Source organism: Zingiber officinale, chromosome 2A, assembly GCF_018446385.1.
Source record: "Zingiber officinale cultivar Zhangliang chromosome 2A, Zo_v1.1, whole genome shotgun sequence".
Taxonomy (NCBI): Eukaryota; Viridiplantae; Streptophyta; class Magnoliopsida; order Zingiberales; family Zingiberaceae; genus Zingiber; species Zingiber officinale.
Window position 1 is genome coordinate 139,633,434 of NC_055988.1, and position 25,906 is coordinate 139,659,339.

Genomic DNA, 25,906 nt, shown 5'->3' on the forward strand with positions numbered 1-25,906 from the left:
GGGGGCTCTAGGTGAAAATCCTGGTGGTCGCAGACCAGGTGAAAGTTTAGACGAGTCATGGAGTGGACATCCAGCATGAAGACCTGAAGTCTTGGGCGTTGAGCAAAAGTCCAGTCGATCTGGAGGACCGGTCTAACAAAAGGTAACTCTCCTTAAAGGAGTCGATGAGGACGCGTTTCCCGTTAAGAGAACAGTAGGCGTCGGTTCGACCTAGGATTTTTGAAGGAAATCCGAAAGTCAGAACCGGACAGTCTAGAGACTGTCAAAAGTTATATATTACTTTACTATTATTTGCTATTTGTCTAACTCTATTTTGTAGGAAAACTAACATTTTGCAGGTTGAAGTTTCGACCTTGATCGATCGATCGAATCGGGGATCGGTCGACCGAACCTCCAAGCAAGCAGAGTAGATTTCTAGCCAACTGATCGAGTTCGACCAAAGGATCGGGTTCGATCGAAGGATCGATCGACCGAACCTAGGATTCAGTCGACCAAACAGTTGATATGCGGTGATCGAGATCAGGCCAGATTGATAGGATCAAACAAGATAAGTCAGTGAGGATAACGGGATCGGTCGACCAAACGGAGGGATCGATCGACCAAACGAAGATTCATCCGAAGCTGAATCTGGACGAGAAGACGGATCAATTTAAGCAGGATTAGTCGACCGAACGGTGGGATCGGTCGACCGATCAGCGACGAGTCAAATCTAATCCCAAGATCAGTGGATCTGGATCAGGTTTGGGTTGGCTATTTAAGGAAGGCTCGGCCAGTTGCTTCAACAATAATTCCAAGTTCAAGAACAAACAATTGCTGCTCTCCTACGCTACTCCGACAATCGACGAACGACTTTTATTTCTATTATTATTGGTAACTTTATTATATTGTTGTTGTACTTCGAGTTTGTAATCTTTGTTCGAACTATTAGTGATTACCCAACGAAAACGATCAACAATCGCGGGCCTTAGTGTAGAAGTCGCCACAAGTTCCGAACCAAGTAACCAAAAGTGTTAGCGATTGTTCTCTTGTTTCTTTCTATCTTCCGCTATGTTATTCTGTGTTTTCTAAAACGAGTGAAAAAATCACGAGTGTTATTCACCCCCCCTCGAGCCCGCATCGATCCTACAATTGGTATCAGAGCTGGGCTGCTTCGAATCGGTGAAACCACCATTCAAGCAAATTTCTTTTTCTTTTCGTGGTAATTTTTAAATTTTTCGAAGTCAATCGGAATCGGTAAAGTTATCGCCTTTCGATCAATTTTATCGATCGAGCTTTTCCGTTTCTCGAGGTTGGTGCAAACACCACTCTAGTGTTCCTATATTTTACTCTCACACTACTAATCCAAGACCAAGTCTTGGAATATTTGCTATTTTTTGTGTGCAAGATTTATTTTTAACAATGGCACACCAAGAAGGTTACAACACAGCACGCCCGCCTCTCTTCTCCGGCGAAGACTTCGGCTACTAGAAGGGTCGAATGGAGTACCACCTCAACATGCAAGTCGAGATGTGGATGATCATCCAAACCGGCCTCGTACTTCCACTCGACGGCACTGGAAAACTAGTATCATGTGAGAACTGGGACACAAATTTGATAAAGAAGATCGAAGCCAACGCCAGGGCAACATGTACTCTACAATGCAGCCTAACAAAAGAAGACCTGAACAGAGTCGGTCCATTTTCAAGCGCAAAGGAGCTGTGGGAAAAATTAATCAAGTTACACGAAGGGACTTCCAACGCTAAGGTAAGTAAGCGTGATTTGGTATTAAATAAACTATATAATATAAAAATACAGGAAGATGAATTGGCAAGCCAACTCCATGCCCGAATCCAAGATCTGCTAAATGACCTCCACACGATAGGACAAAGAATGGAGAATCGCAACGTAATCAAGTATGTGCTGAATGCTTTTCCGAGGAATACCTTGTGGGCATCGATGATAGATTCTTACAAAGTATCCAAGGATCTTTTAATTATTAGATTAGATGAATTATTTTCTGATTTTAAGTTACACGAACAGATTAATGCATGCCCGACCGAGAAAGGTATTGCTTTGATTGTAGGAACAAGCCCGAGCACGAAGATGAATCAGACTCAGAAGAAGATAAAATCATCACCGAACTAGTCTGGAGTTAATCAAACATGATGAACCGAACCCGAGCACGAAGATGAATCAGACTCAGAAAAAGAAAATGACTCAATCAAACATGAAGGCCAAGTCTGGAGTTACCTGCTTCGGCTGCAACCAGAAGGGACACTACAAGCCGGAGTGTCTAAACCAGAAGCAAAGAAGAAGAAAGGCCTTGAAAGCAACGTGGTCCAAATCTTTGGAAGATTCCGACGAAGAAGACGAGCAAACAAGCTTCCTTACCCTACCGGTACAAGCTTATGTTACCGAAACCGAGTCTGAGTCCAGAACTGGAGCCAAATCAGAAACAGAGTCCGAAAGAAACCACAGATCCATATCCGTTTTCGAAGGACCTAACAACATTGTAAGATCTCTGTTCGTTGGTACTCAAGTAGAAGAATTACATAACTTAGTAAATTATCTAATGCGTAAACTAGCCAAATCCAACGTCCGAGTCAAATCACTTCAAATAGAGGTAATATCCCTTAAAGAGGTGATTAATCTAAGCTCCTTACTGAATCAATTCAAATTGGAACTTCAACTCAAGTCCAACAACTTGAGGAAGAAAAATCCAACCTGAAAAGTCAAGTCAAGGAACTTAAGGACATGTTGAAACGATTCACCTTGAGTTCCAATAATCTTGATTTGATTCTTGAAAAACAAAGGGTCCTATACAACCGAACCGGATTTGGATGTAAGGCTAAACACAAATTTAAATCTTATCTATCTTTGGTTAACCGAACAAATAGAAAAACAGTCCAAGCATGAGTCCCCAAGTCTAACTTGATTAATCAAGTTGAACTTGGTCAATATTGGATACCCAAGAGTCAAATCCATTACCTTGATAGACCTTATCGAGGCTATGATCCAGGAGGAGCTAATAAGAAGATCATATTCATTAGATAAATTTGTGTGATGTTTGCATTACTATTTTTTATTATACATGCTTAAACTAGGGTAGATAAGGACTTGGGCTTGATCTACACTTGACTAGTTAGACCTAGGATTTTCAGAAAGAAAATTAAATATTTAATTTCTTTAAAAGGCTTTGCCTAAAAGTGGTTGATGATCCAATATCCAAGAAGCCCTAATGCCTCGCCCTGGAAGCTAATTATTTAAATGAATATTTAATTGACTAACTGTTAAACCTTAGTCTAACTCAAATGTGAATCAATGCTTAGATTTTAATCTAAAGTGAAAATTAACCATCTCACAAAACTATTAAGATTCCCTGATTGATAATCTAGAAAAGGGTGAGATTAACCTAAGTTTAAAATAAAAAGTAGTTAACTAAATCCAAATTAATTAAACTCAATTCAACTAAGTTAACTTAATTAATATTCAATTAACATTAATTCAATTTAATTAATCTAAGTCAATATAATTAATTTCAAAATCTTAATTTTTAAAGCATAATTAATTTTCAATATCTTAATTATTTTTAAATATTAATTAATTTTTAAAAAATATAATTTAATGTTCAAAATCTTAAATATTTTCAAATATTAATTTTCAAAATCTTAAATATTTTAAAATATTAATTTTCAAATTCTTAATTATTTTTAAATCATAATTAATTATTTTCAAATGTTAATTAATATTCAAATTCAAATTTCAAACTTCAAATCATTTTCAAAATCTTAATTATTTTTTTTGTTAATTAATCTTCAAATTCTAATTAACTTCAAAATTCAAAATTATTCTAAATTCAAAATTCAAACTTATTCAGTATTTTTGAAATCCAAAATTAATTTCAAACTTAAATATCTTTCAAAATCTAAAACTTAAATATTTTTCAGAATTTAATCTTAATTCAATATATTTTCAATTCTCAAACATTAACCAAACTCAATCTCACACAAACGCATAAACTGAACATGTTTGATAATATAGAAAGGGTGAGATGGAAAATCAGGAAAATAAAATTTTAAAATGTTCTTTTTCTCATGCTTGGACTCTAGGATACCCAAACTTAAATAATTTACTTAAACCATTTTGGGGCATTAATCAAGGGGGAGAAAAAGGGAGTTAAGTTAAATGATTTTCAAAAGTCAAAGTCTTTTAAGTTTTTTTTAACAATTTTTGAAAAAGCAAGGTTAAATATTATTTCAGATTTGGAAAAATAAGTTTTTGAAAAAGTATTTTTAACTAAGTTTTTTTGAAATCTTTTCGAAAAGCTAAGTACTTAACTAGAATTGTTTAAAAATTTCTTCAAAAGTTAAGTACTTGATTTGTTTAATTTAGCTAAGAATTTGTCAAATAAACCATTTTCTTAGCTAAGTATTTTTGCAAGAAATTCTTTTAAAAGCTAAAGAATTTTCAAAGCTTAAATTTAGCCAAGATTTTCGAAAAAGCTAAGACATTTTCAAAGCTTAAATTTAACTAAGTTTTTTTTTTGGAAAAAGCTAAGACATTTTCACAGCTTAAATTTAGCTAAGTTTTTTTTTTGTAGAAAGTTAAGACATTTTCACAGCTTAAATTTAGCTAAGTGTTTTTGTAAAAAGCTAAGACATTTTCAAAGCTTAAATTTAGCTAAGTTTTTTTTGGAAAAGCTAAGTACTTAACTAAGTTTTTTAAATCTTTTGAAAGCTATGTACTTAACTATGTTTTTTATTAAAAAAAATTTAAAGCTAAGTACTTAACTATGTTTTAAATCTTGTTTTTAAGCTAAGTACTTAACTAAGTTTTTGCTAAAAACTTTTTAAAAGCTAAGTATTGAACTTAGTTTTTTTTAAAGAAAATCCTTTTCAAAGCTAGGTATTTAGCTATTTTGTTTAAAAGGTAAATGATTTTTAGGCCAAGTAAGTGCTACCCTTCAGGGAAAGTTTAAAAGATTAAAAACTCGCCTTTCATATTTAAAAATTCTATTTCTCTCTCTTAGTAGTCTTTTTTGATATATAGCAAATGGGGAGAGAAAAGTTAAAGTTAAAAGTTAAACATAAAACATAAGCATAAGGGGGAGTTGTTTTTTTAAATGTCTCAAAATTATTGTATTTTACTTATTCTCATGCTTAAATTCCTTTTCATTATATTACAGTAAATATTATTATGTTTTACTTAACTTTGAACCGGGTTGTCATAATAAAAAAAAAGAAGATTATTGGTGCAGGGAGCACCATACGATCGAACCTAAGTTTTGATTATGGTAAAGGATTCAAAGTTAAGGTTAATTGTTGTCTAATAAGTGTGAATGAGCTTGCAGGAAAGTCCTAAGTGTTCTTAAGCAAAAGTCCTAGTAAATTCTAAGCAGGTGGAAAACCTTAGGGGGAGATAACCCTAGGTCCTAGGGGGTGATAACCCTAGGTTATGGAAAACCCTAGGGGGAGGTAACCCTAGGTCCTAGGGGTGGTAACCCTAGGTCCTAGGGGTGGTAACCCTAGGTTAGCGAAGTCTTGGCGGGTCGAGCACTTTGGGCGAAATCCTAGAGTCGGAGACTCTAGGTGAAAATCCTGGTGGTCGCAGACCAAGTGAAAGTCTAGACAGGTCGTGGAGCGGGAGTCCAACATGAAGACCTGAAGTCTTGGACGCTGAGCAAAAATCCAATCGGGAGGACCGGTCTAGCAAAAGGTAACTCTCCTAAGAAGAGTAAGTGAGGACGCGCTCCCCGTTGAGGGAACAATAGGCTTCGGTTCAACCTAGGGTTTCCGGAGGAAATCCAAAAGTCAGAACCGGACAATCCGGAGACTGTCAAAAGTTATATATTGCTTTACTATTATTTGCTATTTGTCTAACTCTGTTTTGCAAGAAAACTAATATTTTACAGGTTGAAGTTTCGACCTTGATCAGTCGACCGAATTGGGGATCGGTCAACCGAACCTCTAAGCAAGTAGAGTAGATTTCCAGCCAGCTGATCGGGTTCGATCGAAGGATCAGTCGACCGAACCTGGAGTTCAGTCAACCGAATAGTGGATATGCGGTAACCGAGATCAGGCCGGATTGATCGGATCAAACCAAATAAGCCAGCAAGGATAGCGGGATTCGTCGATCGAACGGAGGGATCAATCGATCGAACGAAGACTCATACGAAGCTAAATCTAGACAGGAAGATGGACCGATTCAGGCAGAATCGGTCGATCGATCAGCGATGAGTTAAACCTGATCCCAAGATCAGTGGATCTGGATCAGGTCTGGGTTGACTATTTAAGGAGGGCTCGACCAGTTGCTTCAATAACAATTCCAAGATCAAGAACAAACAACTCCTGCTCTCCTACACTACTCCGACAATCGACGAACGACTTTTATTTCTATTGTTGTCGGTAACTTTATTATATTATTGTTGTACTTCAAGTTTGTAATTTTTGTTCGAACTATTAGTGATTGCCCAATGAAAGCAATCAACAATCGCAGACCTTGGAGTAGGAGTCGTCACAGGCTCTGAACCAAGTAACCAAAAGTGTTAGCGATTGTTCTCTTGTTTCTTTCTATCTTCCGCTGTGTTATTCTGTGTTTTCCAAAACGAGTGAAAAAAGTCATGAGTACTATTCACCCCCCCTAGCACACATCGATCCTACAGAAAGAGGCTAAGAAAGTAGTGAATAAAACAAGAATGAAACTTTTGAACGGTTATATCGAATATCGGATACAAAAGAAGGGGAAAATGACATTTATAGAATAGCTAAAATGAGAGAAAAGAAGATAATATCTTATGCAAATAAAATGTATTAAAAATGAATGCAATAGGATACTAGTAAATGATGGAGAAAATAAAAGAGTAGTGGAAAAGATATTTTTATCAACTTTTTAATAAACGTTTAGGTGACCAACTTAATTTAAGTAATTTAAGTAGGTCAAATGAGTATAGAAATTTAAATTTTTATCATAAAATTTAAATTTCAGAAGTAGAACAAACTTTAAATGGGATGTACGATGGAAAAGTCGTTAGGCCAGATATTCTAATAGAGATATGGAAGTGCCTAGGAAAATAAGGTATTTAATGACTTACAAAATTATTTAATATGATATTGAAAATGAAAAAAATGTGTGATCAATGGCGGGTAAGCACTCTAGTTTCCTTATATATGAACAAGGAAAATGTACAAAATTGTGCAAACTATAGGGGTATTAAATTAATAAGTCATACCATGAAACTTTGGGAAAGATTAAGGAAATATACCACAGTGACCGAAAATCAATTTGGGTTCATGCTTGGATGATCGACAATAGAAGTTATACATCTCTCAAGCAATTAATTAAAAAGTATTGGGAGCAAAAATAAGATCTACATGGCATTCATAAACTTAGAAAAAGCTTATGATATAGTCCATATGGAGAATTCTAGAAAAGAGAGGTGTTAGTCTAACATATATTGAATTAATTAAGGATTTGTATGAGGATGTAACGACCAGAGTAAATACTTCAGGCGGATTAACTAAAGTATTTCTAATAAAGATAGAATTACATCAATGATCAACTTTAAGTTCCTATCTTTTTATACTAATTATGGACGAACTCACAAGACATATTCAAGACACAGTACCATGGTGTGTATTGTTTATAGATGATATTGTTTTAGTAGATGAGATATGTGAAGGAGTAAATGCAAAACTAGAATCTTGACAGGAAACACTAGAAGTGAAAGGTTTTAGGTTTAGTAGAGTAAAGATAGAATATATAGAATTTAAGTTTAGCAATATTAGATGTAATGAGATAATTGTTAAGATAGAAGATGACGAGTTGTCTGGAACCGAAAGTTTAAGTATTTAGGATTATTTTTGTAAAATGATGGAGAGAGTGAAAGAAATGTCTTATATAGAATACAAACAAGATGGTTGAATGAATGAGAGTGACTGGTGTTTTATGTAATCGTAAATTACCTTTAAAACTTAAAAGTGAAGTTCTACAAAATGGCGATTAGACCTGCTATGTTATATGGTAGTGAATCTTGGGCTATGACTCGAGCACATGAGTAGAAGATAAGAGTTGCAGAGATAAGAATGTTAAGGTGGATATGTAGATATACGAGGATCAACAGAATAAAAAATGAGAGCATTAGAGAGAAAGTCAGAGTTGCATCTATTGAGAAAAAAGTCCGAGAGACACATTTAAGATGATTCGGACATGTACATAGAAGGTCAATAAATTCTTCAGTTAAGCGATGTGAAACAATGACAAATTCATACATTAAACGAGGAAGATGAAGACCAAAAAAAACTTGGTTAGTAACAATAAAATAAGATAAAATTTATTTAAGTATAGATGATAATATAGTAGGGGATAGAGCCCAATGACATAAAAGAATTTATATAGCTGACCCCACCTAGTGGGATAAAGCTTGGTTGTTGTTGTTGTGTCATTTCTAAATCATTAATACGACAATTCTCTCATTACAATATATGGTTAATTATTTAATGTTTCTCTAAAAATATTAGATAGTGACTTAGTTAATTAATGAGTGAGACATATTTCATGGTCAATGGTTCAATGTATTATTTCCTGTAGTGGCATCCATCACAACTAAAATATTGTTCAAAATTTTATTATCTACATAAGACTCAAATGCAAATTACTTGGGTTCTAAATTCTTTTTGGGTCAATTGACCACACTTCACATTGAAAAGCTACACCTAGAATGACCCGACATTAACTAAATATCACGAATGTTTTCCCCCATAGTGATACGACATTTTATATGGACTAACTTCCAAGGTTTCTTGCTAACAATAATATGTTCTTTGATGTAAATATAGTTAACTAGGTTAAAGCAATCTCTTGAGCATGTTTGGTAAATATAGTTTGCTCTAATTCAATTGCAAAGAATCAAAAGTGTATCAAATTTTAGTTGATGGAGACATGTGGCATAGTCTATAAATGCAAAAATAAAGATTCTAAAGCCTAGTTTTTAATTTGGCATAATTTGCAAAATGATAAGCCTATTTGCAAAATAAGACATAAGAAATTTTAATTAATATTTTTACATGTAGCTAACTCTAATGTTTAGAGTAGTATTCATAATGCAGAGTTATATATATATGTTACACTACACATCGAATTGACCATAATTGACTTATCTAAAGAAGATTAATTTCTTTTAAGAGTTTTAAATTTTCCCATATTGGTCATTTTATTTTTACCCATCTTTTCAGTGTTACTTATTTTAAATTACATATGATAAAAATTTCCAATTACATTTGATAATGGCACAAATAATAATTTTACAATAGTTATTTTAAAAAAAAAATCATATAATGAGAGATTTTTTTCATATTCATAGCATTTGTCACATCCTAAACATATGGACTTAAGGTAATATATGAAAATGTTGCACAAGTTACAAATCTATTTAATCATCAATAGTTTAAAAAAATAATGTAGGAAGGATTTTTCCATATTCATTGCATTTGTTACATTTTGAGAATTTGTATACAAGAAGTGCTTAAAATAATAAATGTTGCACATGTTACAAATGCAGTTATATTTATTCAAACATCAAACTCTATGAAACGAGATTTTAAAAATGTTTATGAACATATCAAATATAAAAAGAATGCTCTAATATACTACATGGGTGAAACTCAAGCTACTTTACAATGAAATCATCTTTACAATTTAAGCATCCTTTAAAAATCAATATTGTATAGCTAGGTTTAATGTTAACCTATACAAGGTGATGATTGGTTATATGTTAAGAATACATGTAACCTTTATGTAATATTAATTATTTATTTAAAAATTTAGATATAATAACCTTTCATGAAGGGGAGCCTTGTGCAACGGTAAGGTTGCTGCCATGTGATCTGACTTGGATACAAGTCACGAAAATAGTCTCTTACAATGCAGGATAAAGTTGCGTGCAATAGACCCAATGTGGTCCAACTCTTCCCCGAAACCTCGCATTAGAGGGAATTTCGTGCACCAAACTGCCTTTTTTTTTAAAAAAAAAACTTTCATAAACCCATTAGAGTTATAGAAGAAAATTATATATATATATATATATATATATTTTGATGTTATTTGTATAGCTAATTTTATATTTTAAAATTAATTATGTAGTTTTTATAAATTATAATTGAATTTGATAAATTTTAGAATTTAAAAATGCACAAAATTATATATTAAACATTAAAAATATATTAAATAAAACATATACAATCCCATGGCCTCTAATACCTTCTTCTTGCATAAGTCAAGGCATGATGCTTACATTCCATAGGAGTTTAATCAAGCTAGTGCTTGTTCGAGTCAAAGAAGTGGAGTGTCGAACACTGAGCTTTAAAATAAGGCAAATGAACTTAGTTTCTATTTAGCTTCTATAAGTAAAAGAGCAATCTAATGCACAGAGTTCACGCCAATGCAGGTCCCTAGGAAGGGACTATTGTACGGAGCCTTACACTACATTACAAGAAGTTATTTCTGCGACTTAAACTCATGACCACTAGATCAAACGACAACAACTTTATCATTGAGCCAAGGTTCCCCTTTATTTAGCTTCTATAAGTAATCTAGAAAATTATGAAGACTTAAATATATTAAATTTATGGAAAAGAAATGCATATATATATATATATATATATATCATATCTTAGTTGTCATGACTCATGACATACTAATCATCCCAATGTCTATAGTAGCATCCAAATCATATTTTAGTGCAAGAAGTAAAGTGCTAGACAACACGAGAAGTCATTTTTAAAGGAAGATGCCTTGAAGATGTGTGTATGTCTCAAGGATTGGTTGGATGTAGAGGAACTCTTATGAAATAAAATGGGATCTCAATATTAAACTTATAAACTTAAAGCCCGACAAAGTAGTGTGAGTGATATAGCAGGGTCATGCTATATCACATATGGCAAGTATAACATAACCTACCTTCACCTCATACATGGCAAGTAAAGGCAAATATAAGGTATTGTAGAACTACAATAATCATGAAAATATCAAGAATTTAATTGATAAATTTTCCTTTTTTTCTACTTTTAATTTTTCCCCTTATTTTTTGAATTTTCTATTTTTACAAAAAAAAATTATTATTATTTTTTTAAAAAATAATTAAATGAGGTAAATTAACTTAATATCTACTTAATTTTTAAAGATAAGAAGACATTAGATTAGTGAAAAAATCATACATGTGGCAAAAGGCGAAATCGCTCGCCCACAGCGCCCCCGCCGCACCCGACCCAAGGCCATCACGAGGGAGGTAAATCAAGTGAAAAAATCATACATGCCATTATGGCTTATGATGTACTAACCATTCTAATGGCTACAATAGCGTAAATCCCTACAGTAGTGTTTGAGTAATGTTTTGGTGTAGGTAATACAGGGTGTTAGGCTACAAGAGAAGCCATATGGATTGGATGCATAGGAGCACTTTCAAGATAAAGTACAGATCTCAACATTGAACTTAGAACTCGACGAAACTAGCCCGAATGCAGTAGGATCAAGTCAAGAAAGACGTGAATTACCCAACTTCTGGCTCACATATGGTAAGCAAAGGTAAAGTAAACAAAATTATGTTATTCCGATCCTTTCAAAGGTACATGGTGCATAGGCAACTCACGTGAAAACAGAAACGTCAATTTTGAATTATAAATATAAATATTTTTTCTCAATTTTTTGATATGATATTTTATACAAATTTGAGATGTAATATTTATGTTATATTAAATTGTCCATTTTGTATTAAAGTTAAGACGTATAGTGTAATCATATAAATATCTTCACTTTTTCTTTTTAATTTTTTTTATACTTTTCTTTTTAAAAAAAAAATTCTTTCACATTTATGATTTTTTTTTTTTTTTGAATTTTAAAAAAAATAATTAATACTAAATTGGGCTTGAGTCTTCGACAAACGGGAACAAGCCTACTAGACTCTGGCCTACGTCAGGCAAAGTGATGTCATAGGTTGGGTAGGCATGGTCCAGAAATCTTAAGGGCCCAGCGGCCCGTGCAGATCATGGACACCTCTATTTTGCTTAAAGAATAAAATATGCATACGATGATTCATCGTTTTGTTGGGGTTCGGTAGCTTTGTTTTTCAATCTAACGTAATAAAACTTCACCAAATTTCTCCCCAATCCACAGCTCACATTTCTTTCCAGGCATTGGCATTGCCATTTGCCCACCAACGCAAGTAGATTGTAGAATCAAATCTCTTCCTATACTTCCTCCATGAGGAATTAATCAACGGAATCACATGAGAAATGGACGAAAGCCTGCACCAATGCCCATGCCCAGGCAGGCAAACATCCGAAAGAGAAGAGGAAAACAATCCGAATGAGAAAGGGAAAAAGGAAATGCACACCTTTATAGCCTGCAGATTGGAGAACTTGAACTCGACCTTATCCCCGAATCTGTCGGACCTGTGCCGATGCATCTTGAACATCCTTTATCTACCGCTTTCCTCCGATCCCCGTGCTCCCTCTTCTCCTCGATATTAGATCCTAATGCCTTTTACAGGAGCGAAAAGGAGAAGAGTCTTTGCTAGAGAAGAAGCGACGGATTCCGATGGTGGTCGGAGATCGAACGAGGGAAACGAAGGCGATCTTGTTTTTCTCCATCCTCGTTTTGATACCCTTTTTTAGCTTCGCGGCCGCGTTAATTAGCATCGAGGTGGTCGCATGGGACGCGAATCCCTCCAACAACCCTGTTATTCCGTACTTAATGATGTAAGCTTATTTTTTTTAAAAAAAAAATATTATAATTTCTCATAAATTTACTCTATATATTTAAAAATAATAATTTATTATATAAGTTATATATTAAAATTAAATTTTTATCATATTTTTAACTATTGTCTACTTTACGCATCTTTTAACGGGGCAAGATTTAATTAAATCTATGAGGGGATAATTTAGTACGTGGGAAGCCGAAGAGTTAGTTTAAAATTTTTATATTTAAAATACTTTATTATTTCTTATATATTAAATTTATTTCTAGTTTTCTGACCAAGAAGCTGTAAATTCATGTTTTTCTTATTAAACTAAATTTATACTCTCCATTTTTTTAAAAAAATGAAACTATATATAGTTTTATTAATATTTTTCTAAATATCTTTTTATTTTTATGACGTATATGTGTATTAATGTTAATATTAAATTATAGAATTTTCGGATTTTTAAAATTAATTCCAAAATATAAGTTTTTTTAATTGGACTTCAATAAAAAAAACAGGAGTGAGGAGCCATGCACTTATTTAAAAAATTGTTTGGAGGTTTATGATTATTTTTGCATTATTATGTCTACATGTAAATGTTTATAACTTTTTTAACTTAAAATTATATTTGGCTCATTGCTTTTAATTTATATTTGTAAGTGTCTTGATAATATCCTAATGATACTCCTCAGCATTTATGCACAAATTTAAATATTAGTAAATCAAAATATGAATCTAGTATATTGGCAAAAACTTATAAAATATATCTTATTATTAGTGAGGAGACCTAGAATATTGGTAAAAAATAGTTTCTTATAACATTATAATATTCATTTTGGACGTCTCTCATATAGGTTATATAAAGGGTATCATTGAACTATTTAATCTGCATTTTAAACTTATTATACCACAAAAATTATGTTTCAATTGAAATTGTAATTGTAATATCAAAATAGAGTTTGAATCTAAATTATATAGCAATCCACTAACAAGTATTGTGATTCAAATATTTTAATTCTGGTGTACAATTAGATTTTAAATACACAACCATATTTTCTTTTGATTGTGTTAAAATAGAGCTAGAATGTAGATTAGATAACTCAATAATAATAAATAAAGGGTACTACGATGTAAATAAATATTAGTAAAAAGGTTACAATCAATCATATTTTAGCGTAGTTATATTGCAAAATAAGATAATAATCTATGACTATTGACTAGATATTCCAATGATGATAATTAATGAATATTGTGAAGTAAATGTTGTCTAGAATGTTAATCTTCATTAGGAAGCTTTCTACTTGTCCTATCATATAAGCCTTTCTTAGCATTGGTATGGATATTTATAACCTTACGATGCCTACTCTTGTTTTTATTTGTAAATGTAAATTTCATTGCTCATGGAAACATGTACATCAAAACATTGACATGTATTGACACTAGGAACACATGAAAGATATGTGTGTGCCTTCGAAAACCCAAAAACATACTTATCCTCCTTCCTCATGACCTACTACCCATTGTACATATAAGTCCACAACCTTAAGGTATCGGCCAAACAAAATCTTATACACTTGAACCTTAATTTTGTGAATGATGCACCCTTTCGAGAACTCCACTCTCTCGAACACCTGTTTGTTTCGACTAGTCCATATTTGGTATACAGTGGATGCAAAAGCAATCTTCTTGGCCTAGTTCTGCTAGTCAATTCCTTGTGCTTCTCTCGAACGCACACAGTGGATGAAGGTTTGTTTTAGTAGTATACGGGAGTCCCAAATCATATACATACCTAACTGAACACTATGTTTTGGTTTGAAAAACTCATAGGCTTGAGTGGTGAACATTCGGTTCTCCTTGTTCCAACTTGTGATGATGTTGATGGCTAAGTGTACACTAAACCTGTACTTTGTATGATCCAGTTCCTAACATTTGCCCCTTTATTGAAGAATGGTGAATCCCCTTTCTTCGGCTGCCAACCCCACACTGATTGCAAACGGAGGTATACTTCATTGATTCACTTGACCCATAGTGTACATGTTGGCATTTGAATGGATGTTTGAAAGTACCTTGGAGAGTTGAGCCTGATTCCAACTCCTAGTATCCTTGAAGTGTAGTCCTCCCTTTGCTTTGGGGCAACAATATCCCTCCACGCCACTAGGGACCTCTTGCACCCTTATAGAAACATTCGATAGAGTATGTTAATCTAAGTTTCTATTGTTGTTGGTATCATAGAAATAGATAATCATAGGCACTCCACTCCTTGCAATACTAATTGGATCAGCTCGAGCTATATAAGACAACGTTTTGATGGTCCACAAAAGATGAATAGTGCATAACCTTGAGTTGGGCAACTGCAAGTGGCATACCTAGAGATCTGAATGGCAATGAACCCTTTGGTATCTGAGTACGCATCTGGATTTCCTCTAACTCCGGGCCTACAATGCCCTCTGTGTAGATGATTGACTTCAAAACATTCACCTTCATTCTTGAAGCTAATCCAAACTCTTCTAGGGTCTACAAGAGAATGCCCACTGAAGTGTTGTCATGCTTTGAGGTGCAAAACTTGATATTCAAATGAGATCAAATAAGTGTAACCTAAAATCATTTGGGCAAAAATTAGCATATGTACCAATTATAAGAAATATTTCATGTTGTTTGCAGTTTACTGATTGTTGCTCGTATTGCTTGCCCAATTTATCGGCTTCTCTTATCCCCTTATTGCAGCATATTATATTGAAGAAAAATAAATCAATTTTCTCTAATCACTAACATTATCTAATATATAATAGGAATTATCATATAATAGTTTTGAATAGGTAACCTTAATTACAGTGAAAACATACATATATAACTACCATTGCATAGAGATAAGAAGATGTTCCTTCCACTTTTTTGAAGAATAATGTTCATTTTAGAATACCTATGTGACGAACATAACAACTTAGATATCAATCTTTATTAAAAAACTTAACTAGTGAAATCTATTCGCGTTAAGGTAACCGGAAATTAGAAATATGCATATTAGGGCTAAGGTTACTTAAAGTATTAGGGTTATTTGGGATATTAGGAATATTTGTGTGTAAAGTTATATGGGATATTAGGGTTATTTAAGGTGTTTAAGTTATTTGTGTTATTAGGTTATTTGGAATATTAGAGTTATTTGTGGTATAATGTTATTTGAGATATTAGGGTTACTTCTAGTTTAGTGTTATTTAACATATTGAGGTTATTTAAGATGTTAGGGGTATTTAGGACTAAATGTTTGGTAGTGATGAAGTCATGATAGGTTAAGAGCATTGGATATTTGATAGCGGAAGTTCTAACAAGTCAAGATTGACTGAATATCAGATAAGTGATATAAATCCAACTCATGGATATTAGGATCGATGCGAGCTAAAGAGGAGGAATAGCTTTGATTGCTTCATCTTAATTATGTGCTTATTATTTGAATGTGCATCCAAAACACTTGAATCAAACGACGCCACATGCACAACACCATTGGTTTTACTTGGTTTACTACATTCAAGGCCTAGTCCTAGTGGACTACCACTATTATCCTTTTTCTTCTTGGATACCTTCCGGACACGGAGAAACCTCTTACAAGTTGTTCTTGCAAAAAATACAAGCAATACAACCAAATACAAAGATACAAATGAAATCAAAGTAAATTAAACTTTACAAGTGAAAACTTTGCTTTGGATGCTTCTTTATCACTTTCGATTGTCACTTGATGGTAGGAAATGAAGTAACACTTTATCTCCAACTCTCAAGAACTAACTCCTTCAAAACACCACAAAATCTTCTTTTATATGGTTGTTATTCGGGCTAATTTATGCTTAACAGTCGATTGATCTTACCCATCAGTCGATTGCCCTATCAAATATGATTATTTAAACCTATAGATCAACGACTCTTTCTTGATATATTGACCATCATCAGTCAATTAGTAAATCCAATAGTTATCTGATCACAAACACTCAAATCCCACAGTTGAGTTCTAAACCTTTTATATGCTTCTACAGTGACATCAATTGATTGATACACAATTAGTCAATTTTTTCAATCGATTTCTGAAACTTTTGTTCCTTGCTATAGTGTCATCAGTCGGCTGATCAAACCATCAATTGACTGCTAATGTAACAAATTACTATTCATGATTACTATAGAAAATTATAATTCATAGTACTATAGCAAATCACTATAGCACAATTATGTAGCAAAACCCTAAAATACCTAAAACCCTAATTTTAAGGTTTAGAATTTATAGGTCGATCGCTACACCCTATCAATCGATTAATTCTCATGTTTTAACATTATCAAAACATAGTTCTTGTCTTGGTATCAGGTTGATCTCAAACTACCAGGACTTCCACAACATCTGGTCAACTTGGACCTGTCGAGATTTCTCGTTGTCTAACATCTGGTCAATTTTGACTTGTTGGGACTTTATCATTGTCTAGTGATCCTATCCGAATGCTGAATCAACGGGCGCTGGGCACGTGGCGCTCCCCGGCTACTAGTGTGGATCTTCAACTGGTTGCACGAAGCTCCGGCGAACCTGCACAGAAGTCGGGCCGGGAAGGGGCTCCCGGCGGCGACCCTCCGACGCTCAAGTCAGGCAAGCAAGTGGTGAAAAAAGTGGCTCCAAGGTTGTATATCGCGTACCTCCGGCGAAGTATGAGGCTCTTTATATAGAGCGGTGAAAGAGCTCCTGCACGTTCTTCGAGACGCATACGTGTCCGCAACCCATACCTCGGTATGTGTCTGTCAGAAAGCTTACCTGACGCTATACTGCTACAGTCCAGGCATGTCCTCGATGGGACAGCGGAACCCCCTGTCGCGTGATTTGGAGTATGACCATATCACGAAGCATGCCAGCTGTCAAAAGATGTCCCTTGTCTTTTTCCCCGAACATATGCCGGGCATCCGACCGGCCCACGTCCGCCTTCCGTCCGACCGGTTGTATATAATGGTCCACTTGGGACATTATCGGTAATGTTTTGTGGCGACTGTTAGCAGTATGCTTCATGCCTTCGGCCGAGCGTGCCGTCCGCTCGGCCCTACGATCTTGCTCAATGAGCGCCGGAACCCTGACTTCCATAGGGGTGCCTTTTGCCATCGGCTAAACACCGACCGGCCGCCCGGTCGGTCAGACCACTTTCTTCAGTCGGCCTAGTTGGTCCGACCTTCTTCGATGAACCGCCCGGCTCTTTGACTTCCACGTGGCGTTGACCTGGTCCCCTGTTCTTACCGCCGGATCACTTGCCTCTCCTTCAAGTCTAGTTGAAGGAGGCGATTAATCCGACTGACTGGACTACGAGTCTGGCCGGGCGGCTCAGTCGTGCTAATATCCTCCGATCGGCCTGCCGCAGATATGGCCTTGATTCAACGGCATTCGCTGGATCCCCTCGTGTTCTGCGCCAATCTTCGACATTAAGGCTGAGCATGCGCCCATTAAATGCCTCGAATGGTCGAATGCCACGTGGCGTAATGTCATCATCGTACGGCGGCGGTGGCATGGTGCCTTGATGTGATCGAAGCGATTCGAAATGGACGGCCCGATGCACACTTTGATTCCCGTGACCTGGATCCGACGGTGGAGGCCGCCCGGCCTCCACCCTATAAATTCTTCGTTTCCTTCTCTCTCGTCTTTGCCTCTGCGATTTCGACCCTTGCCCCCAGTGCTTTAGAGCTCTGACGATTGCGTTCTCCTGCTTCCGGCGATCTCCGGTGTCTCCCTTCGATCTTCCTTCTTTTTCGTAAGGTTCTCCCCCTGCCTTTCTTGTTTCCGGTGCTTTCTTTACATTTCTTTCTCCCGTTTTTGCTCCCGGATACTGTTCCGGCGATCTCTTCTTGTTTATGTCTGTCCTCTTTCCTGGTCTCCTTCGCTCGGCCAATGGCCAGTTCTTCGCACCCTGAAGACCAGTCCCTCGGCCCATGGTACACCACCATGCAGTCCCGATTCAACCAGCGTGATTTTGATATCCTGACAGACAATTTCGAAATCCCCGAAGATTTTGAACTTCTTTTGGTCGGTCCTTCCGCTCGGCCACACAGGCCGTCGCGCGGAGCCTTCTGTGTCTTCCACGACCAATTTATCGCCGGTCTGCGGTTCCCTGTACATCCTTTCATCCAAGATGTTTGTAATTATTTCGGTGTGTCGCTCGGCAGTCTAGTACCCAACACCTTTCGTCTCCTTTGCGGTGTTGTTGTTTTGTTCAAGATTCACAACATCCCCCTCCGATCGGAGGTCTTCTTTTATTTCTGTTAGAATTTTTCGGGCCACGAAAACCGCTTTTCGCGTCGCGGAAACCCCGAAACACCCTAGCCAAGGATCTCGTGCAAAGAAAAATCCGATTCAAAAAATTTCACGTATTTATATCATGCTTAATACCCGAATATGTTAGATCTACTCCTAGATCTATAGTTTAAAGAAAAACTACCTTTGATGCGTGCCCTTCGCTTATCCCGCTCGACTAAGGTTGAAGTTGGATCTAGAGGGCACAAAGTAGAGCCCCTCTATATGTGTCCACACAAGCAATTAGGTGGAGAAGATGACCGAAACAAGGTGTGCTAGCACCTATGTGGTTTTCGGCCAAGAAGAGGAGGAAGAGAGGGAGAAGTTGCCGAGAGCACCAAGGAAGAAGAAGAAATCAAAAAATTGAATTCAAAAATTCAATCAATCCACCATATCATGTGGCCGGCCACATAAATGTCATTAAGTGGGCAATTAATGCTCTTAATTGCCCCCTTAATGTGGCCGGCCACTCATGGGTAACCTCCCATGAGGTGGCAAGCATGAGGTGGCATGGTGATGTGTAGCATCCCCATTGGTTCTCCCATGCCACCTCATCAAATGTGGTGGCATCCAAGTCAAGTCAATATTGACTTTCAACCTTCCTAATTTGGCCAAAGTCAAACATGACCAAATTAACTCCCTTAATTGATTTATCCAACATTTGGATCATACTTGAGTCTAACTCATAGTCAAGTCAAACTTGTGGATTTAGGTCAAGTCAAACTTGCCTTTTATAGACTTTCCATATTTAGCCAAGTCAAACTTGACTTCATCTTTCCTCTTGGTTCATCATATGAACTAGTCTCCATCTATTGCTCTATGTGTGTGACCCTATAGGTTCTTGTCAACGTTGGCAATGTCCCTAAATTCAATTAGGGACATAAGCAATGAGAGGTATCTAGCAACACATCATTGCTACCCAAGTTACAAGAATGTTGAGATCCAACATCACCAATATGACTAATAATTGTGACTCTCACAATATGTGACATTGTCCTTCTATCCTTGATATCTAGATTGATCTTATATGAGGCATAGACCGTGTCATCCTCCAATCAATCTAAGTGTCTTGAACTCAAGTAGACTCACTATAATCAAATAAGCACAATATCACATATTGCCTTATTTGGGCATGGCCATGCACTTAGTGATCTCACTCTATCAAGACTATGATATCACTCCTGTAATATAGGAGGGATAGATCCCATCTACATCACTCACATCCCTCCGCATAATTTGTTACATACCCAGTAATCACCTTTATAGTCCACCCAGTTACGGGTGACGTTTGACGAAACCAAAGTACATAACTCCTTATGTAGGGAACCATGGTGACTTCAGGTCTAAGGACTAAAGTCATACTAATAGTCACTTGAGAAAGTATATGACACTCATATAACGATCCATGATACTTTCTCATGGCGGGTCATTCAGTATACATTCTCCAATGTATACCCATGTGTCAACTTGATATCTCATATCCATGACTTGTGAGATCAAGTCATTATGTTGACCTACATGCTAGTCTCAATGCATTAACATTGTCCTTCTATGTTAATACTTGACTAGGAATAATTAAGTGTAGTGTTCTCTATATCATCTCACTATCGATTTAACTAATCGATTGATATAGATATGAACCTACTACCCTAGGACATTATTATACTTATTTATATAGCACAAATACACACAAGTATAATAATCACAATGCCTTTATTTATATATCAGAAATATATGTACAAGAATATGATACAAAGAGTCCAAAAAGTAACCATCACATGATTGGCTCTAGGGCTCTCACTAACAATTTCTACTACCCTAAGCAAGCCGAGCCGGGCACCTTCATGTTCCAAGCTCGACCCGGCTTAGTCTTCTTCAACAAGCTACCTACTTGCAATAAACATTGGAAGGATTATTTTTTCTACATCCGTATGCCCGATCGGGCCAACTTCCCGACCCAGTGGTAGGTCAGCCTACCCCTACTCCCGAGCTGAAGAAATTCAATACCCGACCGGACTATCTCCACGCTGCAAATATACTAGCCGGTCTGCGACTTGACATCAACAAGCTTCTTCACGAAGGAGTGATGTACATCTTCGGCCTGAGTCCCATACGGACTCCTCTTCCGACCGGCTTTGGTAAGAACTTTGCTTGGGCATTTGCTTTAATTGCTAACTAATTTCTTTTCTTTCCCTTGCAGCAGATATCGTCATGGATTCGGTGATGGCCGGTGTTTTGAAGAGAAAGGCGGCGGTGCTAGAAGCCGCGGCGGCCCGAGAAATGGAAGCGTTGGGTATCCAGCCGGTCGGATCCCATGAAGGAGAGAGCGGGACTCAAGCTGAGTCGGCCGCTCAAGCTTCTCAGCAAAACGTGGCCAGCGGAGCCACCCCCCTGGAGAACCAACTGCCCCCGAGGAAGGTTCCGCTCGGGAGGAGGAGCAGCCTCTACAAAAGAGGCGCCGAGTGGAGACTCCCCTGCGGTCGGCTACCTCCGCGGTCCAACCATCCGAGCGGGTCACTGCGACTGCTCGAGGCAAGGCGCCAGAGGCCGAAACCATTTCGTCCGACCGGACGCCTTCTGAATGGGATGAGCCGGCCGCGCCAATTGAGGCTATTCCAGTCAGCACTCTTCCGCCCGCTCGCCAACCAGTCCAACGCTCGACCATTCATTCGCAGTTCTCGTTGCCGGCTTCTGATCCCCTCCCGACAGCCGGTCGGACGACCCCCGGTCATGGTCGCACCATTCGGGTCACTCTTCATCTCCCGACTGAAGAGCTGCTGCCAGAGGCCGACCAACCGACTGCGCCCGAGCACACTATCACCCTGAAGGGGCCTCTCGCCGAGATGTGGGCCGACGCTCGGGCACGCATCGCCCTGATCCCCATCGGGAATTTGGCTAATAGCCATATGCAGCAGGCTACGAGGGTAAGTTTGTAATCTACCAAGTTTTGTCTTCATTCCTCCCGATCGGCCAATAACAGCTTCTAATTCCTCTCGTCAGAGATGGGTAGAGGAAATCGCGGTTTCCAACAGCTTGGCCTTGGTGGATGAAGAGCTGCGACAACTGAAGGCAGCGGTTGGTCCGTCCGGCCCTCAAGGACCGTCTTACTCCGAGCTGCAGAAGGAGCTGAAGAAGGCTCAAGATATGCTGGCAGCCGAACAGAAGAAAACAGCCGACCAGGCTCATCATTTGTCCGAGCTCGAGCGGCAAGTCAAGCCGCTCGACCAAAAATTTACCCTGGCCACCACTCGGAAGAACACGGCCATTTCTGACTTGGAGAAGAAGAATGTGAAGGCTCGGGGTCTGGAGCTGAAGGTCAAGGAATTGATGGAGCAGCTTGACCAAGAGAAAGTGAGCCTCTCGGCCGACGCCACCAAGCATAAGGACGAGCTAACCACTTTGCAAGAATCCCTCGCTGCAGCTCAATCGGCCTTCAAAGAGTACCAAGAGGCTGAGCCGAGTCGGGTTGCCGCTCTAAGACAGGGCTACATCCGCTCGCCCGAATTTTCGGAAAAAATCTGCGAGCGGATGTACACAGCCTTCGACTTGGCCATGACTGCCACCATGACCTATCTGAAGTCGAAGGGCCTTCTTCCGGAGTCTACTAATATCCCAGCCGGCGATCAGGTGGCGCTTCTGGATAACATCCCAAAGACCCTTTATGATTATATTGAATAGTTCCTGTAATTCGGCCATTCGACTGGATGTCATCCCTTTTTGTAATTAGGCTGCTCGGCCTAAAGTTTTAACTTTAATGCAATATTTTCCTTGTATTTGCTGCCTCTTTACATGACCAAAATGTGTGTTTATCCGCTCGCCCATTATTACTTCTCGTGCTCCCGCTCGGCAAAATATACCATGTCCCTCTTTCAAGATGTTAGAGCTCGTTTACAAGATGTTAAGTACCTTTGGATACTGGGCCAATCGGAGCGTAGAGACGGTTGAACGGTATCGAAATCGCATGCCTCGGGACACTTGCCATACTTTTTATTGCTATAATCCGATCGGACGTTTATAGACGCCAGCTCGTCTCTCGATATTTAACGTCGGAGCTCGACGGTCTTCCGCTCGGACGTTTATAGATGCCGACTCGTCTCTCGATATTTAACGTTGGAGCTCGACGGTCTTCCGCTCAGACGTTTATAGACGCCGGCTTGTCTCTCGATATTTAACGTCGGAGCTTGACGGTCTTCCGCTCGGACGTTTATAGACGCCTGCTCGTCTCTCGATATTTAACGTCGGAGCTCGACAGTCTTCTGCTCGGACGTTTATAGACTCCGGCTCGTCTCTCGATATTTAACGTCGGAGCTCGACGGTCTTCCGCTCGGACGTTTATAGACGCCGGCTCGTCTCTCGATATTTAACGTCGGAGCTCGACGGTCTTCTGCTCGGACGTTTATAGACGCTGGCTCGTCTCTCGATTTTAACGTCGGAGCTCGGCGGTCTTCCGCCCGGACGTTTATAGATGCCGGCTTGTCTCGATATTTAACGTCCGAGCTCGGCGGTCTTCCGCTCGGGGTTTATAAACGTCGGCTCGTCTCGATATTTAACGTCGGAGCTCGGCGGTCTTCCGCTCGGACGTTTATAGACGCCGCTCGTCTCTTGATATTTAACGTCGAGCTCGGCGGTCTTCCGCCGGACGTTTATAACGCCGCTCGTCTCGATATTTAACGCCGAGCTCGGCGGTCTTCCGCTTCGGACGTTTATAGACGCCGCTCGTCTCGATATTTAACGTCGGAGCTCGGCGGTCTTCCGCCCGGACGTTTATAGACGCCGGCTCGCTCTCGATATTTAAGGTCGGAGCTTGACGGTCTTCCGCTCGGACGCTTATAGACGCCGGCTCGTCTCGATATTTAACGCCGGAGCTCGGCGGTCTTCCGCTCGGGCGTTTTGCCGGCCCGCCTCTCGATATTTAACGTCGAGCTCGGCGGTCTTCCGCTTCGGACGTTTATAGACGTCGGCTCGTCTCGATATTTAACGTCGGGCTCGGCGGTCTTCCGCTCGGACGTTTATAGACGCCGGCTCGTCTCTCGATATTTAACGTCGTCGGAGCTCGACGGTCTTCCGCTCGGACGTTTATAGACGCCGGCTCGTCTCTCGATATTTAACGTCGGAGCTCGACGGTCTTCCGCTCGGACGTTTATAGACGCCGGCTTGTCTCTCGATATTTAACGTCGGAGCTCGACGGTCTTCCGCTCGGACGTTTATAGACGCCGGCTCGTCTCTCGATATTTAACGTCGGAGCTCGACGGTCTTCCGCTCGGACGTTTATAGACGCCGGCTCGTCTCTCGATATTTAACGTCGAAGCTCACGGTCTTCCGCTCGGACGTTTATAGACGCTGGCTCGTCTCTCGATATTTAACGTCGGAGCTCGACGGTCTTCCGCTCGGACGTTTATAGACGCCGGCTCGTCTCTCGATATTTAACGTCGGAGCTCGACGGTCTTCCGCTCGGACGTTTATAGACGCCGGCTCGTCTCTCGATATTTAACGTCGGAGCTCGACGTTCTTTTTAAGGCTAACTTTAGTACCGCTGCTCGGCAAACCCATTGGCCATCCTTTGAATTAATTTTTCTTCCTGCATTACAAGGACATGGGCGACTAGAATATTCACAAAAGTGAGTTACATCAATGCACTTTTCACCCAGCTCGGATAACGTACTCCCGGCCGAATGGCTCGGGGTCTTCTTCGTCGAGCGATTGGCTCAGATAACATACTCCCCGCCGAACGGCTCGGGGTCTTCAGCATCGAGCGCTTGGCTCAGATACTATACCTCCGGTCGAACGGCTCGGGGCCTTCATTGTCGAGCGCTTGACTCGGTTATAATACCTCCGGCCGAACGGCTCGGGGCCTTCATTGTCGAGCGCTTAGCTCGGTCATTATACCTCCGACCGAATGGCTCGGGGCCTTCATTGTCAAGCCTCCGACTCGGCGAACGGTACGGGATCTTTGACCTCGATCGTGCTTCGAATAATATACACCCCGCCCGAACGGTACGGGGTCTTAACTACCGAGCCTTCGACTCGTATAATTTATATGCCCGACCGAACGGCACGAGGTCTTTGCCTTCGAGCATTTGGCTCGTATAATTATACGCCCGGCCGATCGGCACGGGGTCTTCGCCATTGAGTCGGTGGCTCGAATCTTATATATTATGGAGATAGGCCGATCGGCCGATAATGCCAATTGTGTTTTTTAACATTTTGCTTCCTGCATTTCGAATATATAGCCAAACGGAAAATACACAGCATACATTACATTGGCGCACCTTTCACCCTACCCCGGAAAGGCTGGCGATAATTTGCGCTTCCTGGCTGATCCAAGTCCCAATCCATCCTCATCCGCTCGGAAGCTCGTCCACCCAGCCTCCTCCTATATGGTCGATCCATCGCCTGACATCAAACTCCCGCTCTTGAGGTTCCAGAAGGAGGGGCTTGCTATAAGTTGAATTCGGGAGATGAAGTATCTGCTTTTGAGGGAAATGGGACTGTGGCAGTCGGTGCTTCCGCTCGGCCCCCTGATGCTGATGTCGCTTGTTGCTCAGCCGCTCGGCTTGCGCATTCTCTCTCTGTTGCTACACGAGCTTAGCTACTCTTGCCTTGATTAGAGCGTCGGGCTCCTTTGAGGAGAGCATCACCGTGTGCGGTCGTCCAGCCTCGTCCATTGCTTCTGATCGGATGCAGGAGCGTTCCCACAGACGGCGCCAATTTGATCCTGTCCGAATGCTAAATCAACGGACGCTGGGCACGTGGCGCTCCCCGGCTACTAGTGTGGATCTTCGACTGGTTGCACGAAGCTCCGGCGAACCTGCACAGAAGTCAGGCCGGGAAGGGGTTCCCGGCGGTGACCCTCCGACGCTCAAGTCAAGCAAGCAAGTGGTGAAAAAAGTGGC

The 25,906-nt window shown here is 39.3% G+C and overlaps 1 protein-coding gene across 1 annotated transcript; it reads left to right on the plus strand.

The window, feature by feature from the left end:
- The first annotated feature begins 1,506 nt into the window (after positions 1-1,506).
- Positions 1,507-12,732, plus strand: LOC122044037. Its single transcript, XM_042604584.1, has 3 exons — positions 1,507-1,743; positions 1,795-1,892; positions 12,645-12,732. The coding sequence occupies exons 1-3, from the start codon at positions 1,507-1,509 to the stop codon at positions 12,730-12,732; spliced, it is 423 nt and encodes a 140-aa protein (XP_042460518.1).
- The last annotated feature ends 13,174 nt before the right edge of the window (positions 12,733-25,906 follow it).